The sequence below is a fragment of the Schistosoma haematobium genome, chromosome 7 (assembly GCF_000699445.3).
Source record: "Schistosoma haematobium chromosome 7, whole genome shotgun sequence".
NCBI lineage: Eukaryota > Metazoa > Platyhelminthes > Trematoda > Strigeidida > Schistosomatidae > Schistosoma > Schistosoma haematobium.
The window spans coordinates 4185315-4205150 of record NC_067202.1 but is presented as its reverse complement, the minus strand read 5'-3'; the positions used below and the strand labels follow the sequence as shown (position 1 = coordinate 4205150).

The window sequence follows — 19836 nt, the reverse complement described above, 5'->3', positions numbered from 1 at the left end:
AGGCTCAAACAGACAAACAGGAAGAAGCTCACGCGTTTCAAATTGAAAGCATGAACGCCGCGAGTCTACCAAACAAAATGGATGAGCTACGTGAACTTAGCAATACTCATAAGGCTCATCTGATAGGAATAACTGAAACTTGGACATCCCAGTTCTCGGACCAGGAGTTAGCAGTACCTGGGATGTCTTTGTTTCGCAACGACAGAAAATCAGAAATTGGGGGTGGAGTAGCCATGTACATACGTTCTTGCTTGGAGGTACACCAAGTTCATAACCTCGAGTTTAACAATCTTGAGGAATCCATGTGGTGCTCTGTAAGATTGTCTGCTACTTCGAGGTGTCTAGTCGGACTCATATATAGGAAGCCCACCGTCGACATCGAGTACGACAGTCGTATGCTGGAAGAACTATCCCGCTCTACTCGTCTCGGTTTCACACACATCCTGATTCTAGGGGACTTTAATCTCCCTAGAGTCAACTTCGCAGAACATACGTATACTGGAGGCGATAACTCAATTGAAGCTCGGTTCTTCAACCTCATTGAGGATTTGGGATTATGTGAGGTCGGCAACTCGTTGGAGAAACAGTCAGATACCGTCGCGCTTAGACTGTGTATTCACAAACGAAGAATTCTGTTGGGGACGATGGATCCTCAAAACTCAAATTTTGTAATTTACTTATCGATTAAATGTGCAGATAGGTCAATTGATGAACTATCGATTAAATGTACAAATAGGTCAATTGATGAACTATCGATTAAATGTTCAAATAGCAGTCAATTGTTGATTAATGTTCAAAAATCTTCCATGACAATATCGATTGTAAATATTTGTATAAATACGCTTGACTTGTATGCTTGATCTGATCTGCCTGCCTGACTTGTTATCTGCTGTTGTCTGTAGAATACACTTTCTACACCTTACCCAGACTTCTTGATCGAGTTAGCAGAGTTGGGGACAACGGACCAGAATAGGCTATCGAGTCGCTGAATCCTTGATCCGATCGATAAGTCACTGTCATATAATCGGCAGTCCCTTTGAGGCATAACAATTGGCGACGGGGTAAAAAAAAAAGAACAATCCAAAGTCAGCCTTCAGCACCCAGATTTGTCATCAGTGTCCTTCAGCAACATTGGTCATTAATCAAACAGTAATTTTCATTACCGGTGCTGAATAAAAAAAAATGACTCTCCCTTCCGATCGAGTACGGCTGCTATTTGAAAGACAGTTGCAGTTTTTAGTCAAATTACGCACGCAGCTGTTAAATCACTCATGCTTTGGAGATGCAACGGAAGTGGATGGATTGATCTCTCAACTGCACACAGAGCTGGAAAATGTTTACAGCCCCAATGAATCCCCGATAAACCGTATTTCAAACGGTACAACAGTCACTCAAGATTCGCCCAGTGGTCCAGTCCTCTCCATTCCAGAAACATGCCCGGTAATGGACTCAAACTCCATTATCCCCAAAACAGCATGTGCAGACGGTGACTTATCCAGTTCACAAACACACTCCCTGGTAAATGCTCATAGAATTGTCGCAATAACCACCCATGAAACAGAAAACAAATCGAGCAGTACACTGAATACAACTTCTTCAAATGGTTCTCATCAGTCTGCGACAGATGTTTTTGACAAATCTTATTATCAAGATTCTCTTTTACCAGAAAATATGTCAGATGCATCAAATGATGATCAAAAACTTAATACAATTTTGATAGATGCTAATTACCTTGATGATCCATTATCTACAAATAAGATTCCAAATAAATTTGGTCACAATTTTTCAGAAGAATTAAACTTCGAACACCTCATATCAAGTGTCGTTCAGCCTCAAGACTTAGTCACTTTCAGTCAATTCTCTGTTCAGTGCGATAAATATGTCTTAAATAAATTCAAGTTAATTATAACGTGGGCATATGAAGATCCAACACTGTTTCGTGGGGGAGGATGGACCTGGAAAACTTAAAATCCGGATATCAACTCCGGATCTTCTAAAAAGGGGAGGAGTGTTGGGGACGATAGATCCTCAAAACTCAAATTTTGTAATTTACTTATCGATTAAATGTGCAGATAGGTCAATTGATGAACTATCGATTAAATGTAGAAATAGGTCAATTGATGAACTATCGATTAAATGTTCAAATAGCAGTCAATTGTTGATTAATGTTCAAAAATCTTCCATGACAATATCGATTGTAAATATTTGTATAAATACGCTTGACTTGTATGCTTGATCTGATCTGCCTGCCTGACTTGTTATCTGCTGTTGTCTGTAGAATACACTTTCTACACCTTACCCAGACTTCTTGATCGAGTTAGCAGAGTTGGGGACAACGGACCAGAATAGGCTATCGAGTCGCTGAGTCATTGATCCTTCGTTCGTTCGAGTAAGACGCATCAGTAATCGCATTCAAGCAATAACGAAGCATAACAAATTCCTAGTTGACAACCTCTCAATCCTGGCTCCCCTGGGAAAAAGCGACCATGCCGTCATAGCCTTCAGTTTTGTCAGCAAAACTAAGCTAAGGTATCCCACCAATAACTTGCGTTGGAATTTTAAACGGTTGAATGTGCCAGCTCTACGCGACTATCTACAACAGGTGGATTGGGATGTTCACCCTCAACTCGATGTGGATGCTCATTGGGACTTCTTACTGCACACGCTCTTATGTGCTACGAACTATTCAGTTCCTCAAACGGTTCCCAAAAGCTGCAAGCTATCTACAATAATCAAGAACCGTACCCTTCGCCTGCTAATCCGCAAAAGGCACTGTTGGGCGCAATACAAACGAACTGACAACGACGGAGCGTACAGGCAATATAAACATATAAGGAACATATGCACGAAGGCTATAAGAGAAGACAGGCTTTAGTACCAGACAAAGCTTATGGACAAATTTGTCTCTAATCTGAAAAGCTTATTCCGTTATGCAGCCTCTCTTCGTCAAGCCAAAACTGGAGTTCCCCAACTGCTAGGTCTTAACGGTCCGACCAACAACGATGGCGACGCCGCTAACCTTCTGGTTGAACATTACTCTCAGACATTTCAACCGACCGACATCAACTTTACTGATGACAGTAATCTGCAGTTTCACAGGACTTTCCGAAGTGAACCTAAGCGCTGACTTGGTGTTCTGGAAACTGCAGCACTTAAGATTAGACACTTCTCCTGGCCCGGATATGGTCCATTCTGCCATACTGAAGGAAGCAGCCTCAATCCTGGCAACGCCGCTTAGCATGATGTTCTCCCACTCGCTACGCCGAGGAAAACTAACGGAAGATTGGAAGCTGGCTCACATCACACCAATTTTCAAAGGAGGTCGGCGCAGCGAACCTTCAAGTTACCAACCGGTGGCTCTTCTCTCAATACCTTCAAAAACCATGGAGTCCCTGATATGCGATGGTATAAATGACTATTTACTGTCCTTAAATTTCTTCTCACCCCAACAGCATGGCTTCAGGGAAGGTTACTCTTGTATAACCAACCTGCTGACTGCGGTGGACAGATGGACAAGCATCCTCGATCACAAGGGGAAGGTTGGTATCATCTGCCTAGATTTCTCAAAAGCTTTTGGTAAGGTTAACCATACATGTCTTATCAATAAGCTCAAACGATTGGGTATCAGACCACTTTTAATTGATCGGCTTACTTCATACCTGAAAAATCGACACTTTAAGGTTTGGGTTAATTTCACTTTATCTCAGGCTATGGAATGTCCTAGTGGGGTCCCCAGGGCTCAGTACTAGGACCTCTTCTCTTCTTGATCTACATAAATGATCTTCCTCGACAGGTAACGTCAGGATTATTACTCTTTGCCGATGATGTTAAACTTTGGAGAGAGATGTGCAATCAAGACGATATACAAGCACTTCAGGAGGATCTGACTCGACTTCAAAGTTGGGCAGACGATAACGGACTTACCTTTAACACTTCAAAGTGTAAAGTGGTCCATCTGCGACATATCGCAGACTAAAGTTATAACTTAGGAAACTCCTCTCTAGTAGTATCCCAAGTCTAAAAGATTTAGGAGTCCTGGTGCTCCATGATTTAAAGTCTTACGCTAACTGTGACAAAAATGCCTTCCGAGCAAACCTTGCAGTGGTAACGTTGAAGCGCATTTTTGGACAGTTTGACGGAAGAACTTTACATATAATCTCCAATAGTTTCATCCGTCCCCATTTAGAGTACGGAAACATAGTACTTCCTCCCTCACTCCAAAAGGATAAGGACACTTTGGAGCGTATCCAACGGTGAGCCACGGAATCAGTTCGAGGGCTCAAATTTAAACCTTAAGAAGAGCGCCTCCATTCACTAGACCTTTACCCATTAGAGTATAGACGTCTTAGAGGTGATCTATTAGTGGCTTATAGTATTCTTAACACTTCTGGACATTCTCTTAAACACCTACTTAAGCTTAGTTCGAACACTAACCTAAGGGGTAACACCCAGAAACTGGAGACACAACATAGCAGAACGGACTGTAGACACAACTTCTACTCCTTAAGAGTTGTCAAATGCTGGAACTCGCTGCCGGCCGAGCTAGTCCGAGTGACTTCCCAGGAGTCCTTCAAGAGACAACTTGACCTATTCTTAAGGATCAAGGACAGCATTATATTATGATTTGCCAACTTCTTTTTCCTCTTTTATTGTTAACATACCTAGGTGCCTGCCTGGAGGATTTGGTGGTCCATTGCTACTAGACACGGAAGCCTGTTAAGCGAAAGCTTCTTCTATTCCGTCCACAAGCATTTGAACGATTTAACGAAAATCGAGAAATCAGTTACATATCTGAGTACAGTGTAACAGATTGGTTTATGGATTAAATCCACGCCAATGCTGCTTTATTAGACTCTAGTTTCTTCGAAAAATCAGACGCATTGTTTATGTAGAATTTAGTTTTTCTAAAAAGTGTAGGTTTATGTTGTGTAGACATGTTGCTACTTTAAGAACTACAATAGTTGCCGTTTTTTATATATGGGTCTGTATTTTGCTATTGCCAATTTATATCCGGCGCTTAAACCGCGTAAGTGGGCACGGAGGATCTACCTATTGGGGTTGTAAAACCCTGATCTCGAACCAATGGTGGGCATGAGCCTGAGGAACAAATGACATATGAAACTATTCTTGTTCACTGGTTATTATGGAACCGCATTAGACGTTATTCAAACCTGTGGGCCAAAGTCTCGGGGTGAGGTGGTCCCCTAAGTAAACCATCTGCTTCAGTTTGAGCAACTAGGCGGCATCCCATCACAATCTCAATGATTTGTGTGGTTCGTATATATTTTGATGCCCCTTTGCACCAATGTTTATGTGTTTAAATAAATAAAATAGATATCAATTAGTGTCCTTTTCTGTCATTAAAGACATGTGTTTTGAACCAATGTTGTTCACTAGTTAACAAACGCACCATTTTCTGATGTCCACCTGTAAAATAAATTGCTTCCGAATACATGAGCATCAAGCCATGCCTACGTTGAGTGAACAGGTATGTTTGGTCTTTGCGCTATGGTAATGATAATTTTTTTTAGATAGTTATACAAGAAACTGTCCAAAACGAATTGAAACAAACTGTTCCCTCACAGGTAGCCTAACTACTTGATTTCCTGTTTTAACCACTCTTTTCGTAGCCTATATACGAACGTTTCGGCGGCAATATCTTTTTTCCTGTTTCTCGTACAAATGCCTTAATCCAGTGTGAAGGTATTAATATGATTGCTTAACTAAACAAGTAATTATTTTGTAGAAAAACTTGTAAGGCTGCGTAAAAATTCATCTGAGTTAAAGACGGATAAGGACTAATGTACGATCATTATTATTTATTAGTCTTCTGAAAGAATAATAACACAAGAGCATATTACTTTTCTAATTATGAAAACGAAGCTTTATAATTAAATGAATCATTTGTATGTTCTTCTTTCTGATTACTTTCATGTATTACTTACTTACTTACTTACGCCTGTTACTCCTAATGGAGCATAGGCCGCTGTTGTGAACGGGGAATTAAGAAGCCCAGACAATTACGAAAGCTATTTTCTTGGGACGTTATTGCATTTCATTCAAACCCTGTAAAACACTCATATTTATTTTTGTCCCTATCTTATTCTACATAACACGAGCCTTCGTTCTATGTATCATTCACTAGCATACCGTTTTTTTGTTCCGCCGACCAGCATTCTCCAACCCACTCTGTCCTGGGCACTTTCATGTATTACCAATGATAAATATGTATAAGTTCTTTTCGTAGACTAGACAATTCATAATATCAGGTAATAACGAATTATCTGCGAAATACACGCAGAAGTGATACAGGGCAGGAAATTCGACTTGTCAGGTGCTTACTATTACTATAGGAAATAAATGTAAAACCTCCGAAGACTCTATCAAAACAGAAGCATTAGTATTTTCCAAACTTTCCGTGTATTGAGAAAGAATAGATCAAATGGTCAACTGAATATATCCGGATCATTGTCAAGTCAACTGTTGTTTTAAAAATGTTGAATATGAATTTCACATATTGTCTTTACGCAATTATTCCACAACCGAGTGTACAGGTTCACGTGGCTCTAGACATAACTAGTCTTTTTAAAGTGAAATAATAAAGTGGGGAGAGTTTTGAACCTGTTACGCATACCGGTTGAAAGTCATCTAGTGGTCTAGATTGCTGACTTCTAACCACTGATGTTGAGGAGAAAGATAAGCCAGTTTAGTTATAAGATTATATAATCTTATCGATAGAGGTAAGATGACATTCGGGAAAAAAAGACCGTATAGTATATGTGATCTAATTGAGTCATTTTCTCATCTTCTATCTTCAAAAAATTGCTCAGAAGTAGCACTAACAGGTGAACACCTTAAGTAGACGAAAGTATTGCAGTAAAATTTAAATGTATAATTAGTCAAGACAGTTATTATTTGGTCAGAAGTAACTTAATGGTGAATTAAATCGATTTGTGTGCTAGGGAATTTGCAACATGCGAGACTTAGTTTAAGCAGCAAAATCCGACTAAAAGCCTCCTTGCGATCCTGCTGGGTAGTGAGGGTAACCTCACGATCTAACTTGGGCGTTCGGAGGATATCGGATTAGTCAACCACTTCATATGCTGTAACTTCGGTAGCCATTCATCAAGGTAACAAAAATCATTTACGACTGTCCTTTATATATATATATATATATATATATATATATATATATATATATATATATAGCTGTAAGTCTCGACCTGTACCATTGTGGTATGTAGGTGTACGCAACGATCCAGAAAAATAGTCTGCCCGACGGCAAAAAATCGGCCTAATCAGAACAAAAAACAGGTCTGTAAAATAAAAATAGTGAGTAGCATATACAAGTGAAGGGAGTGGTGATCATTCTCCCACCCAAGTAACGCGTGTGCCTATGTGTATGCCAAGTGATGCATAAGTGGAAACATGTGTTACTGCTATGCATGTAACGTATACTTGACCCAAGCACCACGATTTTCCTTAAAAACATACCTGTAGCGGATATATTTGCCTTATAGTCTGGTTTTCATCTATCAGAAAAACCAACAGGCTTTACCTCAAAGGGCTTGACCAACTTCAATGTAGTTAGTACGTCACAATAAGTGAGAGTTAATTGAAGTGAAATGGAGGAGTTAGGCGAAATAGCACTCAGTTCTTAATTCATTGGAGTGTGAGTAATCCAAAATAACTGGTGTCCTGCAACCGTCTATGTCAATTTATCACATTTATATTGTAGTAATATCGCGTTTGAGCGTGTTATTTTATTAGACAAAAAACTATTCTTCTGGCTAATGGTCTTGTCATATAATATTGCATTATTTATTTATTTTTGCCAATAATTTGGTATAGTGAGCAAGGTTCACTCAGTCATATTGTATCAATGGTTCTCACTTATTGATCAGCACTGTACTCATTTAACAATTCCTCGGAGTTCTTCATGACGAATAATAAAATCCTCCTGCGTAACATGTATATCAAAGTCAACGAGGTTGCCTAATCCTGGTAACCACCCATGACGTCTTCAAAAGTTTACAGTCTAAAAAGATTTGTAATATAAGTCCACAATTTCTACCGAACTTTTGTATAAGCGTGGCATTTACGACCGATTGATCATTGAGTTGGAACCAACGTCCAGTCTTTGATTGCTGGTCTAGTTCTATCGACCAAGTCGCAATGTGAAGATTAGCCTAATTACTATGAAGCTCGTTCGAGTGCCAAATAGCACGAGGCTAGTGATATTATCCACCACTATTCCAACCGAAGTGGATGGGGTGGTGTTTTATGAATGCTGAACACGATTCATTCATAAAATCGCGGCTCTACAATGTTCTAAAACATCCTTGACATGAATACAGAAATAAACACATCAATGAACAAGTTGATAATCAACAAAACAATAGCACAACGACAAGTCAATCCGAGTCGAGAAAACAACTGTCAAGCGTTTGAGCTAAAGTTGGAGATAAGTGATTTATCTTATTTCGCGCAAGATAAGTTGTACAAGCACTTCTGTATAGCGCTCAGAGGGTTAAAAATGAAAACCAGAAATTACGATTTTCATGAAGTGATCGTATTAAATGCTCGAGTCTTTGTATGTAGGATGTATATATCCAGCGAATGATCCTAAATCTTGACCACAATATCATAATACCGATCTTAATTCTAATTTCCTAATCTTAACCGTAAGCTTTCAAACTCTATGGCTACCAAGTATTTGTACATTAGGGCCCTAACTTCTAATCTTAAATTCTAAAATTGATTCCTTAGCCAGGAAGAATTTGGGAAATTCGGAAAATCTATTTGGGTCTTTTTAAGGGCTCGAAATAGGATCTTCATAATGACGAATTTATATGTCGTTGTGTTTCAAATTTACAGGCATGTTAACCTGTGGGAGACAGTGATAAAATTGTTAGTTGTATAAGATCTGTTTACACTTTGTAATATTATTTGTTTTCTTTCTCATGAACTATCCATTTACAAAAGGTGCTTTTTTTTAAAAATAATTTTGATCAGCCAAGAACTGGCTGACGATTTGTCGTTCCTATACTCGTAGCTAAATATTTCGTTATTAAACAGCTTAATACACATGTTCACCCTTTCCCTATGTGCATTTATTAGTTAATTACACCACTAGCCACCATCTATCTCTGCTAAGAAATGCTTGTGATATGACTATATCGAAGCAATCCGTACAGGATGTATGTATATATATATATGCCAAAAAAAGACTGACTAATTTCAGATCTAAACACCAATGGGGAAATGAAAACAACCAATACAAATGAATTAAGCTTCACCTCATTACACAAGCCAGTTAGTCAGCTACAACGTAGGACCAAGCACATATATGCATCGCTACAAGTTGCCATACCTCATTAACACAACATGATGAACACCAAATTCATAGCAGTTAATTCAATTGTGGTAATATATAAAAGAAAGATTGCATATAAGGATATAGTACTGGGAGAAAGAAAGATATGAAGCGATTCTAATCTCATGGTTCAAGGGAAGACAGAGAATGTATACACCTACGCCATCGTGATCGATTCTGAGCCATGTCACACAGAGTCTCCAACCATTGGTTACGATAGTGACGCAGACTCCAACCAAGTAGTCTGCATCTACCAACATGGCTCAGACTAGAAGTTAGTGACTTCAAGCACTGATGCTACGTTTTGGTTTGGCCGCCCCTAACTTCCAACCATCTCCAACACCGGTTAGTGTTGCGCGTCATGATAATCGGTGTTCAGGTATACGTAACAGGTGGCCAGTGGCTATTTTAACTCAGTAGCTAAGTAGATGACGCGATATTTAAAGCGAACGGTACTTGGTAAACATCAATCTTGGCATATGGCAAGTACATCCAACTGACACTGGACTATACTACTAGCCACCATCTATTTCTGCTTATATTACTGGTTAAATATATCATTGGATGTATATATATATCAGTGGATTTATACTTTTGTTGATCTGTAGTTGATTTTGCACCACAGAGTGTAACAACTTGCGATAACAAAACACTGAATATGACATAAATGAATATAACTCTCTCAACTATCAAATAATAGTATATTCATTTATTGTATGTAAATATATATATATATAAAGAGAAATTGTGTAGAAAGGTGTTTACATAAAGGAAAAAAACACCCTCTTTCCATTCATTGATTTTCATTAAATGAACAATAAAACTGTTCTTAAATCATTAAAATTTCAAAAAAGGTGACAAAACAATCATGTATGATACAAACAATAAAATAATTCATAAAAACAAATAAAAAGGCTAAGAATTAAGATGATCATCATCATAATAATAATAAAGAATAATTACATCGATCAAATGCACAATTGAAATGTATTTTATTCATTTACATAAAAAAAAACATGTTGACATAGTGACAATAATAATGGATAGTAATTCTTTGTTTATTGATTGAGTGTCCCAAGGTAAAAAAAAAAAAGAAGGACACCCTTAGCCCTCCCCCGCGCGCTCATTGATTTCACATTTTATTAATGAAATAAAATACAAATTCTCTTTTTATGAATTATTCCCTAACAGTCATAAAAAATTGAACAAGTTTCAATGAAGGAGAATATTGATGATTAAGGTTTAAATACAATTCAATGTTGAATAATGGTTAGAAAAAAAACAGTGTTGCTACTTGTAGTTCGGTTTTCTTTTACTCTTGTCCTTCGATGCCAGTGTCTGTTTTGATGTTTGAAAAGAACGAACAAGTGAGTGAGCGCACGTACGTACGCACACACACATAAACCGTTTATGCTGTTATCATTATTCAATGGTCAATAATTGAAGCAATTCAGTTTCTTATTTAAAAGAACTGAATAACAAAAAGGAACCCCCAGGTGAAACAAGGAAAAAACGAAGAACAAGACTAGATAGAAAGAAAATAAATGAATCTTCAATATAGAAACTGATAATAAAGGCTAATGGAGAGAATTATCGCCTATAGTCATCATCATCATCAGCTAACAATAAGTTAATAGATTTATATGTATACGTATATAAATGAATATATATAAACTGGTTAAAAAGAAACATTTTTTATGTATAAAAAAAGAGAGAAAATTACGTATAAAAAAACTGTACAAAAACAAACAAACAAACGAGAAACCAACTATCGAAATACACATAGAAACTCATTATAAATATAGAGATTAATAATCCCTAATAATAATTCTGTATTTGTATATGGATATAAACAACCATAGTTACAATGTTATAAGGCAAAAAAAAATTAACGAAAAAAAAGAAGATTCAAATGCGGTCACAGACAAAATAACAACATCACACATAGAACAAAAAAGAGCACCATTTCATTACCTCCTAGAGGAAGAGAGAGAGATAGAGATCATGGGTATAATGCACAAGTTGGTGTATGGAAGTAAAAAAGAGTATTCACTTTTATTCAGCTCCTACCTAAATTAAATTTCGAAAAGATTATGATTTGTATGAAGAAACGATCATTGATGTTCATAGTAGCGATAGTCGCTATTGTTGCATTATTGTTGTCAAACGAATTATGCTGAGAAATCATAGATACATACGCAGAGAGACAGAGAGTATTACTGTCTACTTGTTGTTTCTTTGTACCTGTTTTAAAATAAAATCAATGAAAAAGTCGATATTCATTACAATTAATTGATTACTAAGTATTAGGTGATAAATATCATTATTGTTTAGTACAACTTAAATGCTAATCGGATTCTTTCGGTTAATATGTGATAGGGTAACTAATAGTCAAAGTAACTTGACATCAACTGTACCTTGGTTTGGGATAGTCGATTGGGAAACCTGTGTAATTATAAATTCGATATAACTGACGCTATTTTATGGATACAAACCCGCATCACTTCGCCCCACAGTTTGGGACGTTATTACTGAGCTGTTCAATGTGCGACTGATGTGCCGTAGGACTCAAGTTTTTCTGTTGACCATCTAACAATAAATATTACTAAGTCAAAATGGTAATGTTGATCCGAGATCCTATCGGGGATCGAACCAAAGACCATTGTCAAGCCTCGAGGTGAGCACTTGACCCTTATGCCACTGAGTTAGAATTCAAGCGCTTTCTACGGGACATGAACGTTTGACTCCCTATGAGGTTGTGGATACACATTACAGAGGAGCTCCATACTAAAATGAAATAGCTATCCAACGTTTCCCGATCTTTAATGATTCTCTAACTAGCGTCAATCCACGACATAATTTTCAAAATTGCACGGCTAGTTTAAGGTAACACCCCCTTCTATAATCGGAACACATATGTGTACATGTTTAATCATTTAAACTAAACCTAAACAATGAAAAAAGGTTTTCCACTATAGAAAAGATTACCTGTTGTTTCGCCAAATCGTTTAATAGTGGATTCGGTCTTGCTGATATACGTAATTGAGCTAAATGCATTAAATCACAGCCTTGTTCCGGTAGTGAACTAGCATCTGATTCATCACATGTTCCATCATTACTACGAACATCCATCATGCCAGCAATATCACTAGAACTATGATGTTCCGTAGATTGTTGTTGATAATTATTATGTTGTAATTGTGTGGTTTGTGATGATGGTAGGAGATTATTCATAATGAGATCATTATTATTACCATTGTTATTATTGAATATTCGATTTGATAACGATGAAGGGCCACAAATATCATCACTACGACGAAAAACAGACAGACTAAAATCACTGCCTACATCATCAATATCATTTAATAGAGGATGTGTAATTCCACTGGAACCTGTAATACCAACAACACCATCTTTGGCACTATTCTATTTTAAGTAAAATAAACAGTGGAAAAAAATTGGGAATCAATCAATAATTTTCCCCAAAGAGTCACTTAACAATTAGATTTTTTGAATGATAGTCAGTAATATTCACTGTAGAGGCTGATACGTTGGTCTAATTTGCCATATCAACACCTTAGCATGACGACATGAATAAAAACAGAGTAAAAGTAATTGCAGTAGCGATGGTAATGAGAAAAACTGAATATTAGGAATATGATTAGAGAAGAGGGAATGGTAAGGATGAACAACAGGGACAATCACGATCAACTCATTAAACGACTAATGATTTTTTGACGTATTCGCCCGATTAGAAAACAGCAAATATGCATGAATGATCTAAAATATAGACTGTTCGATTTTTGTGCGAAATTCATTCATCTACATTGGCTACAATAGGAAATTCTTGTAGTACCGCTGATGCACGTACGTGATGAAAACCCTAACTCCAATTCCTTCTCTCTACTTCATCATCGGCACACAACCTTAAACCCATGTCAACTAACGTCCCCAACCACTGAATTGAGGTTTATCGAGCTGACCCCAACTAGGCAGTCTGAACCTATATCAACATGATTAAAATCAACGTTAAATGATTTCAAGGACTGTTACCATGTCTTGTTCTGGTCAACCCTAGTTTTCGTTCAACCACCTCTCCTACACCAATTAACACCACCTGGTGTTGGTCATACGTAACACATGTCTTGACCAATTCAACTGATGAAGATCCAGGAGTTCGCCACCTAATTTGAGATCTTTTCCTAGTATCCTATGCCTAAATCTAAAAGGACATTCAATCAGTGATGCTAGCAATCCTCCTAGAAGGCATCTGTGGACAAATATTTGCGACCTACGAATATCATTTAGTTTTAAAGGCCATGTTTAATAGTTATAACGTAGAATAGAGCAAAATGCTGCTCAGTAAACTTGTCCTGTGGTTACCAGATGAACATCTCATCTGAGCCATCAATAAATAAGGCAAGTTGGCAAATATTAGGCAAATTTTCTGAATTCACGCTAAGATCTCATCACACACCAACCTCACCGAGGTTCGTTGAACTTCTGAGATAAGTGACTCTCCCGACTACTTCACTCCTCCGTCATTCGTTTAGAAGCTGACCCAGACATAGTCATGAAGCAATATTTTGCGACGAGAGGGAGAGAGAGAAACACATTCCAAACAACTACGACAATTAATCCTAGACAACACTACAACTATATAACTGTTACTCAACATAGTAAAAAACATACCATTTGATCACTAGGATAAATGATTGACGGATTATCATTCATTCTATATTTGTTGTTAATATTATTATTATTATTCATACGATGATGAACTGAATCATTAGTATTCCATACAGAATATGATGGATTGAAATGTGATAAAGTAGTATGGTGTGATGGATTCGATTGAATATAATTTGATGGACTATTATTGATAAACGCAACAGTATATGGATTAAACATACTACTCAAGTGAGTATTATTATTATTATTACCACCATTACTAAGATTAGTAGCAGTAGTAGTAATAGTAGTTATTGTTGTTGTCGTCATAGTAATACTAACCGAATTATTATTATTCGTTTGTGAATTTGTAAAGTGCATCATTTCACTGTCTTCATCTAAACTTAATTTATCATCTTCATCCAATGTTGCCGTTCTTGAATAACCGAATCGATTGTTCACTTCATTATTGTACAACAGAGAACTAGTAGATATTGGTGGTGGTAATAATAATGGACCACAACCATCATGTTGATGATATATATGTTGTTGTGTAGGTGTTAATGTTGGTGGTAGTGGTGGTAGTGATGGTTCAGTTGGTGATAAATACGATTGAAACTGTTTTTGTGGATAGTGAGATAAAAGTGATTGGTTAAAAGATTGATTTTGTTGTAGAGATGTACAATTTAATTGACTATTAGTTTCAGCATAATCATCTGTAGCAACATCTTCATATGGATGTTGATAGTATAACTCCAAGTTACCTATATACAAATCAATTAATAAATATTAGGGTTAATAATAATCATTTAAAAAAAAACTGTAATTGGTTTATTGAGCATAATATCTATGTACTTGACTTTCGTTTAGATTGTTCATCTCAGAGATAATACGGTACTAGCAACCGATTGCTTCAACTAATCTAAATTTGTACATGGTTCAAACCTGTAACTTCAGATAGACAATTAATTAAAAAAACAAAGGCGAAGAATGGATAAATGTTTTATCCTGTTTTAGGATTCATCACAAATAGATCCCCATAACTCAACACAAAAGAGGAATGAACTCATGACGGTCCGTCAAGTTTCTAATAGATGATCATTACTTAACGGATAAACAATCAATTGTTTTCTATTTGTTGTACTGTGCAATCATCTCATTAAACTATTTATTTATTTAAAATAAATAGGATTTGGTCACTAAAAGTTGATTAACTACATTGAGTTTTGTATCTGAAAGACCCTGTAATTCAAATATCCCCCAGATAGTCCCTAACCTACTACAAAGGAATATGATTCACAAAATCTCTTCAACTAAATTATAATATCAGTATGGGGATTTTTGGAGATTGTAGTACGGGATCGTGAATGCGCACTGATGAAGAGTCCCGAACTAGGACGAAACGGCAGTCCAATGCATCCATGTTTTCAATAGTGGTCTAGCTCAGATTAACTAGTGAATTCAACTGTTAAAATAAACGATAATAGTTAATTCACTAATATGATTTACTTCAAGATGTTCTTGAAGTTTTAGTGAGAAGAAATAACTGGTGGAGTTCAATAAATATTGTCAGTGAAACAAGTTTTCAACAATGCCGATGGGTAATCATTAAGCAATATCACAAATTAATTGATTGCTGACTAAGTGATTCTAACGATTAGGTATTTTCCGTTAGACCTAAAGGTCTTAGGTGTATAATTACTAAGCAGTTCCTTAGTACATAATGAATTATTTATTCCTTTATTCATTCATTCGTTCAATTCCTGAAACCTATTCAAATCCTCCTAAATCTTTATCATTATATATTACCAAGAGAGAGAGAGAGAGACAGAGAGAGCAATAAGAAGACAATCATAAATAATCTTTATCACTTCAATGTAGTCACAGTCAGCGTCATTTTTCAATATAATCGAAGTGGTAAACAGTTGAAAAACATTCATTTAATAAATTCAAACTATTCAAATTTTTTCGATCGAGATCATGAACCGACTGATGTTAGACTACCATTGGAAACCTCGGAGCACTGGACGGCTGTTCCATCCTATTGTGGGACTCCTCAGTAGTGCGCGTCCACGTCCTCGCTGGCGGAATCCGAACCCAGGACCTTCGGTCTCACGCGCGAACGCCTAACCTCTAGACCACTGAGCCGGCATCTAAGGATGTTAATGTGTAACCTCAACCAATCCACGAAATTGCGCGACCATCTCCCATTGTACTGAAGTAGATACTTATTTCTCAGTCAGTCAGTCAGTAACAACGTAGAACTTTGTACGTACGTACATCAGTTCGAGTTGCCACACCACATCAGCACACAGATGCAGTGGTCGATTCAAATCCCGTAGTGGTAGAGGTAATAAGAGTATAAGTAGTAATCAGGAAAATTAGAGTTTGGAGATGTTATTTAAAGAGTATAATACAGTGAAATAAATTTGGGAAGAGAAAAAAAAGACAGGGAGGAATAAGGAGATCAAAATTTGGGAGAACACAAAGACTGTATGCACCTGCGCCATTGCAAACGATTTTGAGCCATGTCATTCAGGGTCTCTAACCATCGGTTGCTATCATCTCGTGGTCCCCAACCAGGTAGTCTACACCTACCAACATGACTCAGTTCACTTGTCAGTGACTTCATGGACTTGTGCCATGTTTTGGTCTGGCCGCCCCTAGCTTTCTTCCAACCTACTCCTATACCACTGAACATAGCACGTCGAGGCAGTCGGTCGTTGGGCATACGTAACACGTGTCCCAGCCATCTCAACTGATGAAGTTTCACTACGTCATCAATTGATTTGCCATCCTTACCTAGTACCCGTTTCCTAACAACTGCGTTACTTACTCGATAGTCCCAGGATATACGAGCAATATTTCGAAGACACCTATGATCAAATACTAGTAACCTACGAATATCCTCTACTATTACCGGCCATGTTTCACTGCCATAAAGTAGGACGGAACGAACTGCTGCGCAGTAAACACGTCCTTTGGTTGATAGACAGATATCTCGTCTACGCCATAAATGACGCAAGTTGGTAAAAGCTAGTCGAGCCTTCTGTGTCCCTGCTGAGATTTCGTCAAACACCAGACCACAAGGGCTGATGAGACTTCCAAGATAAGTGAAGCGGTCGACACACTCAACTACTTCACTCCCTATCATTAGTTCGGGTGTCAATGCAACCCAATCATGAAGCAACATTTTGCATTTCGAGGGGGAGAATCGCTACCCGATACAGATTAGCTCCAATCGATTCATGATCTCAATCAAAAACTTAATAATCTCCACAACCCCATACTGATATTTAAATGTTGTTCTTTCATCATTCCAATCGAAGAAACGAATTATTTGTATGAAAGTGAGAAAAACTGCAATAAATTTGTGAATAATAATACAAGTTTACAAACTATTTACATGTTCGTCTTGATAGTGTTGCCTTCTTTGCACTGAACAATTTAATTGTTAAAATATCATCTTACACAATAACATTATCGTCTAGTTTATGGAGAAACGAGTTCTCTAATTATTCTACAAGTATCAAGTCAGTCTGATTAAGATGGAGTTGTTTGTGATTAACTGCCATCGTTAGTTTTATTTCTTTTTTTGTCTACATTTATTTTTGTGGACGGCTTGGAAATACTGCTCGCATCTGCTGTAATCATCGGGTAAGTAATAGTGAGGTTAGACTCAGAGTATTAGGGAAGGATGGTAAATAAGTTGATGAGGTTGTAAATATTCACCGACTAAGATGGTTGGACCACGTGTTACATATGCCTGAGCATCGATTACCACGACACGCAATGCTGACTAGTGTTGGAGATGAATGGAAGAAAGTTAGGGGCGACCATACCAAAACAGTCCTTGAAGTCAATAATTTCTGGTCAGAGCCGTGTTGGTAGATGCAGACTATTTGGTTGGAGTCTGCGTCACTATCGTAACCAATGGTTGGAGACTCTTGGTGACCTGGCTCAGAATCGATCACAATGGCGTAGGTGTATACACTCTCTATCTTCCCTTAAACTAAGAGATTAAAATCGCTTCATATTTTTCTTTGTACGAACTGATTATTTCTTCCTGTACTATATCCTTACCTACAGTCTTTCTTTTATATATTACCACCATTGAATTAACTACTATGAATTTGGTGTTTATCATGTTGTGCTAATGAGGTGTGGCAACTTGGACCGATGCATATATGTACCTGGTCCCACGCTGTAGATGACTGACTGACATTTATTTCCATATTCACATTGACTATCTTTGTTAGTTGATATATAATCTTCCAACTAATCGAACTCTTTCATTATAGGTTAATAGATTAGATATACATTCAGTTGACCTGAATGTCATACTTTTAAAAATTCTCTGACAATCTTACAATTTCCTAAATCCATTGGTCTCTCAATATATAACAACAAAAAGAATAGTTCACACCCAATGATCCAGGATCTTGAAGCTGATAAACCTTCTGATTGAACTCTTGAATCGGTTTCCTAAGCTCTTCTAATAAATCCAGGTAAATCTACCCGACAAGTTGAACATGATAGAAAAGGAGCGAAATATCCGTAGAACGATTTACTCCAAGGTTAGTTTATATACAGAAAATTTAGGGTATTTATAGCATTTCAGACAACCTTGGGCTTCTGGAACCCTTCCACCAAACATAGTAGCAGGGTAAGTAATCATCCAATCAGAAACATGACACTTGACTCTTCACTTTCTAAATGTTTCTGGGAAACTTCTATTCAATGCTGATTGGATAAAATGCTTCAAGAACCCTTTGAACTTTATTTCACAGAACATTATGAGTCCCCCCCCAACAGAAGCCTATCACATCAGTGCATTAGTTAAATTAATTTTTATACAACAACTATTACCAATTTAAAGATGACTAACTTACCTTGTATATTATTATGAGTATTATTATTATTATTATCCATCATTTGAAGACTTGAGTCATACACAGATCTGTTGTTTGTCATATTATTAACACTTCTATGAATTATTTCAGGTGAAGTGAATAATTGTAAAGAATTAGGCTTGTTATTATTATTATTATTTTGAATTGATGACTTGACTTGTTGTTGATGCAATAATAAGTTATTTAATTGAGATTGTGATTCTGATGATTGAGCATATGAATTCTTTACAGATGATTTTGATGGTAGATAAAACGGATTATAATGTTGTGGTGGTGGTGGTTGTTGTTGATGATGATGCTGCTGCTGATGCTGATGATGATGATTAGAATCAGTTTGTAATTTATTCACTAAATTTTGTTGTTCATTTATTTGACGATTTATCATGGATCCAATGTTTAAATGAGCATCCACTTCTGGTTCACTATGTTGACCAGTATATTCTTCTATACATATATTTGTTGTATAGATGGATATAAAGTTGAATAGTAAAGTAAGGGGAATGAGACCACAAAAAGAAATTAGAAAAATGTAAAGCTTTTAGTAAGAAATTATTGAACGGATATGATAGTTCCGTGTTACTTATTAGTGACTAGTTTTGTTTTTCTATTGAACAATTTTCTTCTTTGTATTATCACAGGTCAGTCGTAAACAGACTGTTGTTTTACAATTCGATACATTTTTTATCCGTCCGGTCATATTGGATTAAGTCAATTTTGTGCTTATCCATACTGAGTCAACTGTTCTTGTTGTTCAATTTGTCACCTTTAATATGATATATTTTATAACCTAAACTAATTATTGATTATTATGTAACTTAGAAACACAGTATGAACATTTCACCTCAGTATGTGACTCCTCAGCAGTGCGCACCCACT

General features: G+C 36.8%; 1 protein-coding gene across 1 annotated transcript in view; it reads right to left on the bottom strand.

The window, feature by feature from the left end:
- Positions 1-10136: 10136 nt before the first annotated feature.
- ADAM23 (Disintegrin and metalloproteinase domain-containing protein 23) overlaps positions 10137-19836 on the bottom strand; it is a 135471-nt gene continuing 125771 nt past the window's right edge. The window contains exons 25-28 of the mRNA XM_051208403.1: positions 18940-19404; positions 14069-14811; positions 12365-12802; positions 10137-11620 (exon numbers count right to left, since the gene is read on the bottom strand). Of these exons, the coding sequence (XP_051064262.1) occupies positions 11600-11620; positions 12365-12802; positions 14069-14811; positions 18940-19404 (1667 nt within the window). The 3' untranslated portion in view covers positions 10137-11599. The remainder of the gene's footprint in view (positions 11621-12364; positions 12803-14068; positions 14812-18939; positions 19405-19836) is intronic.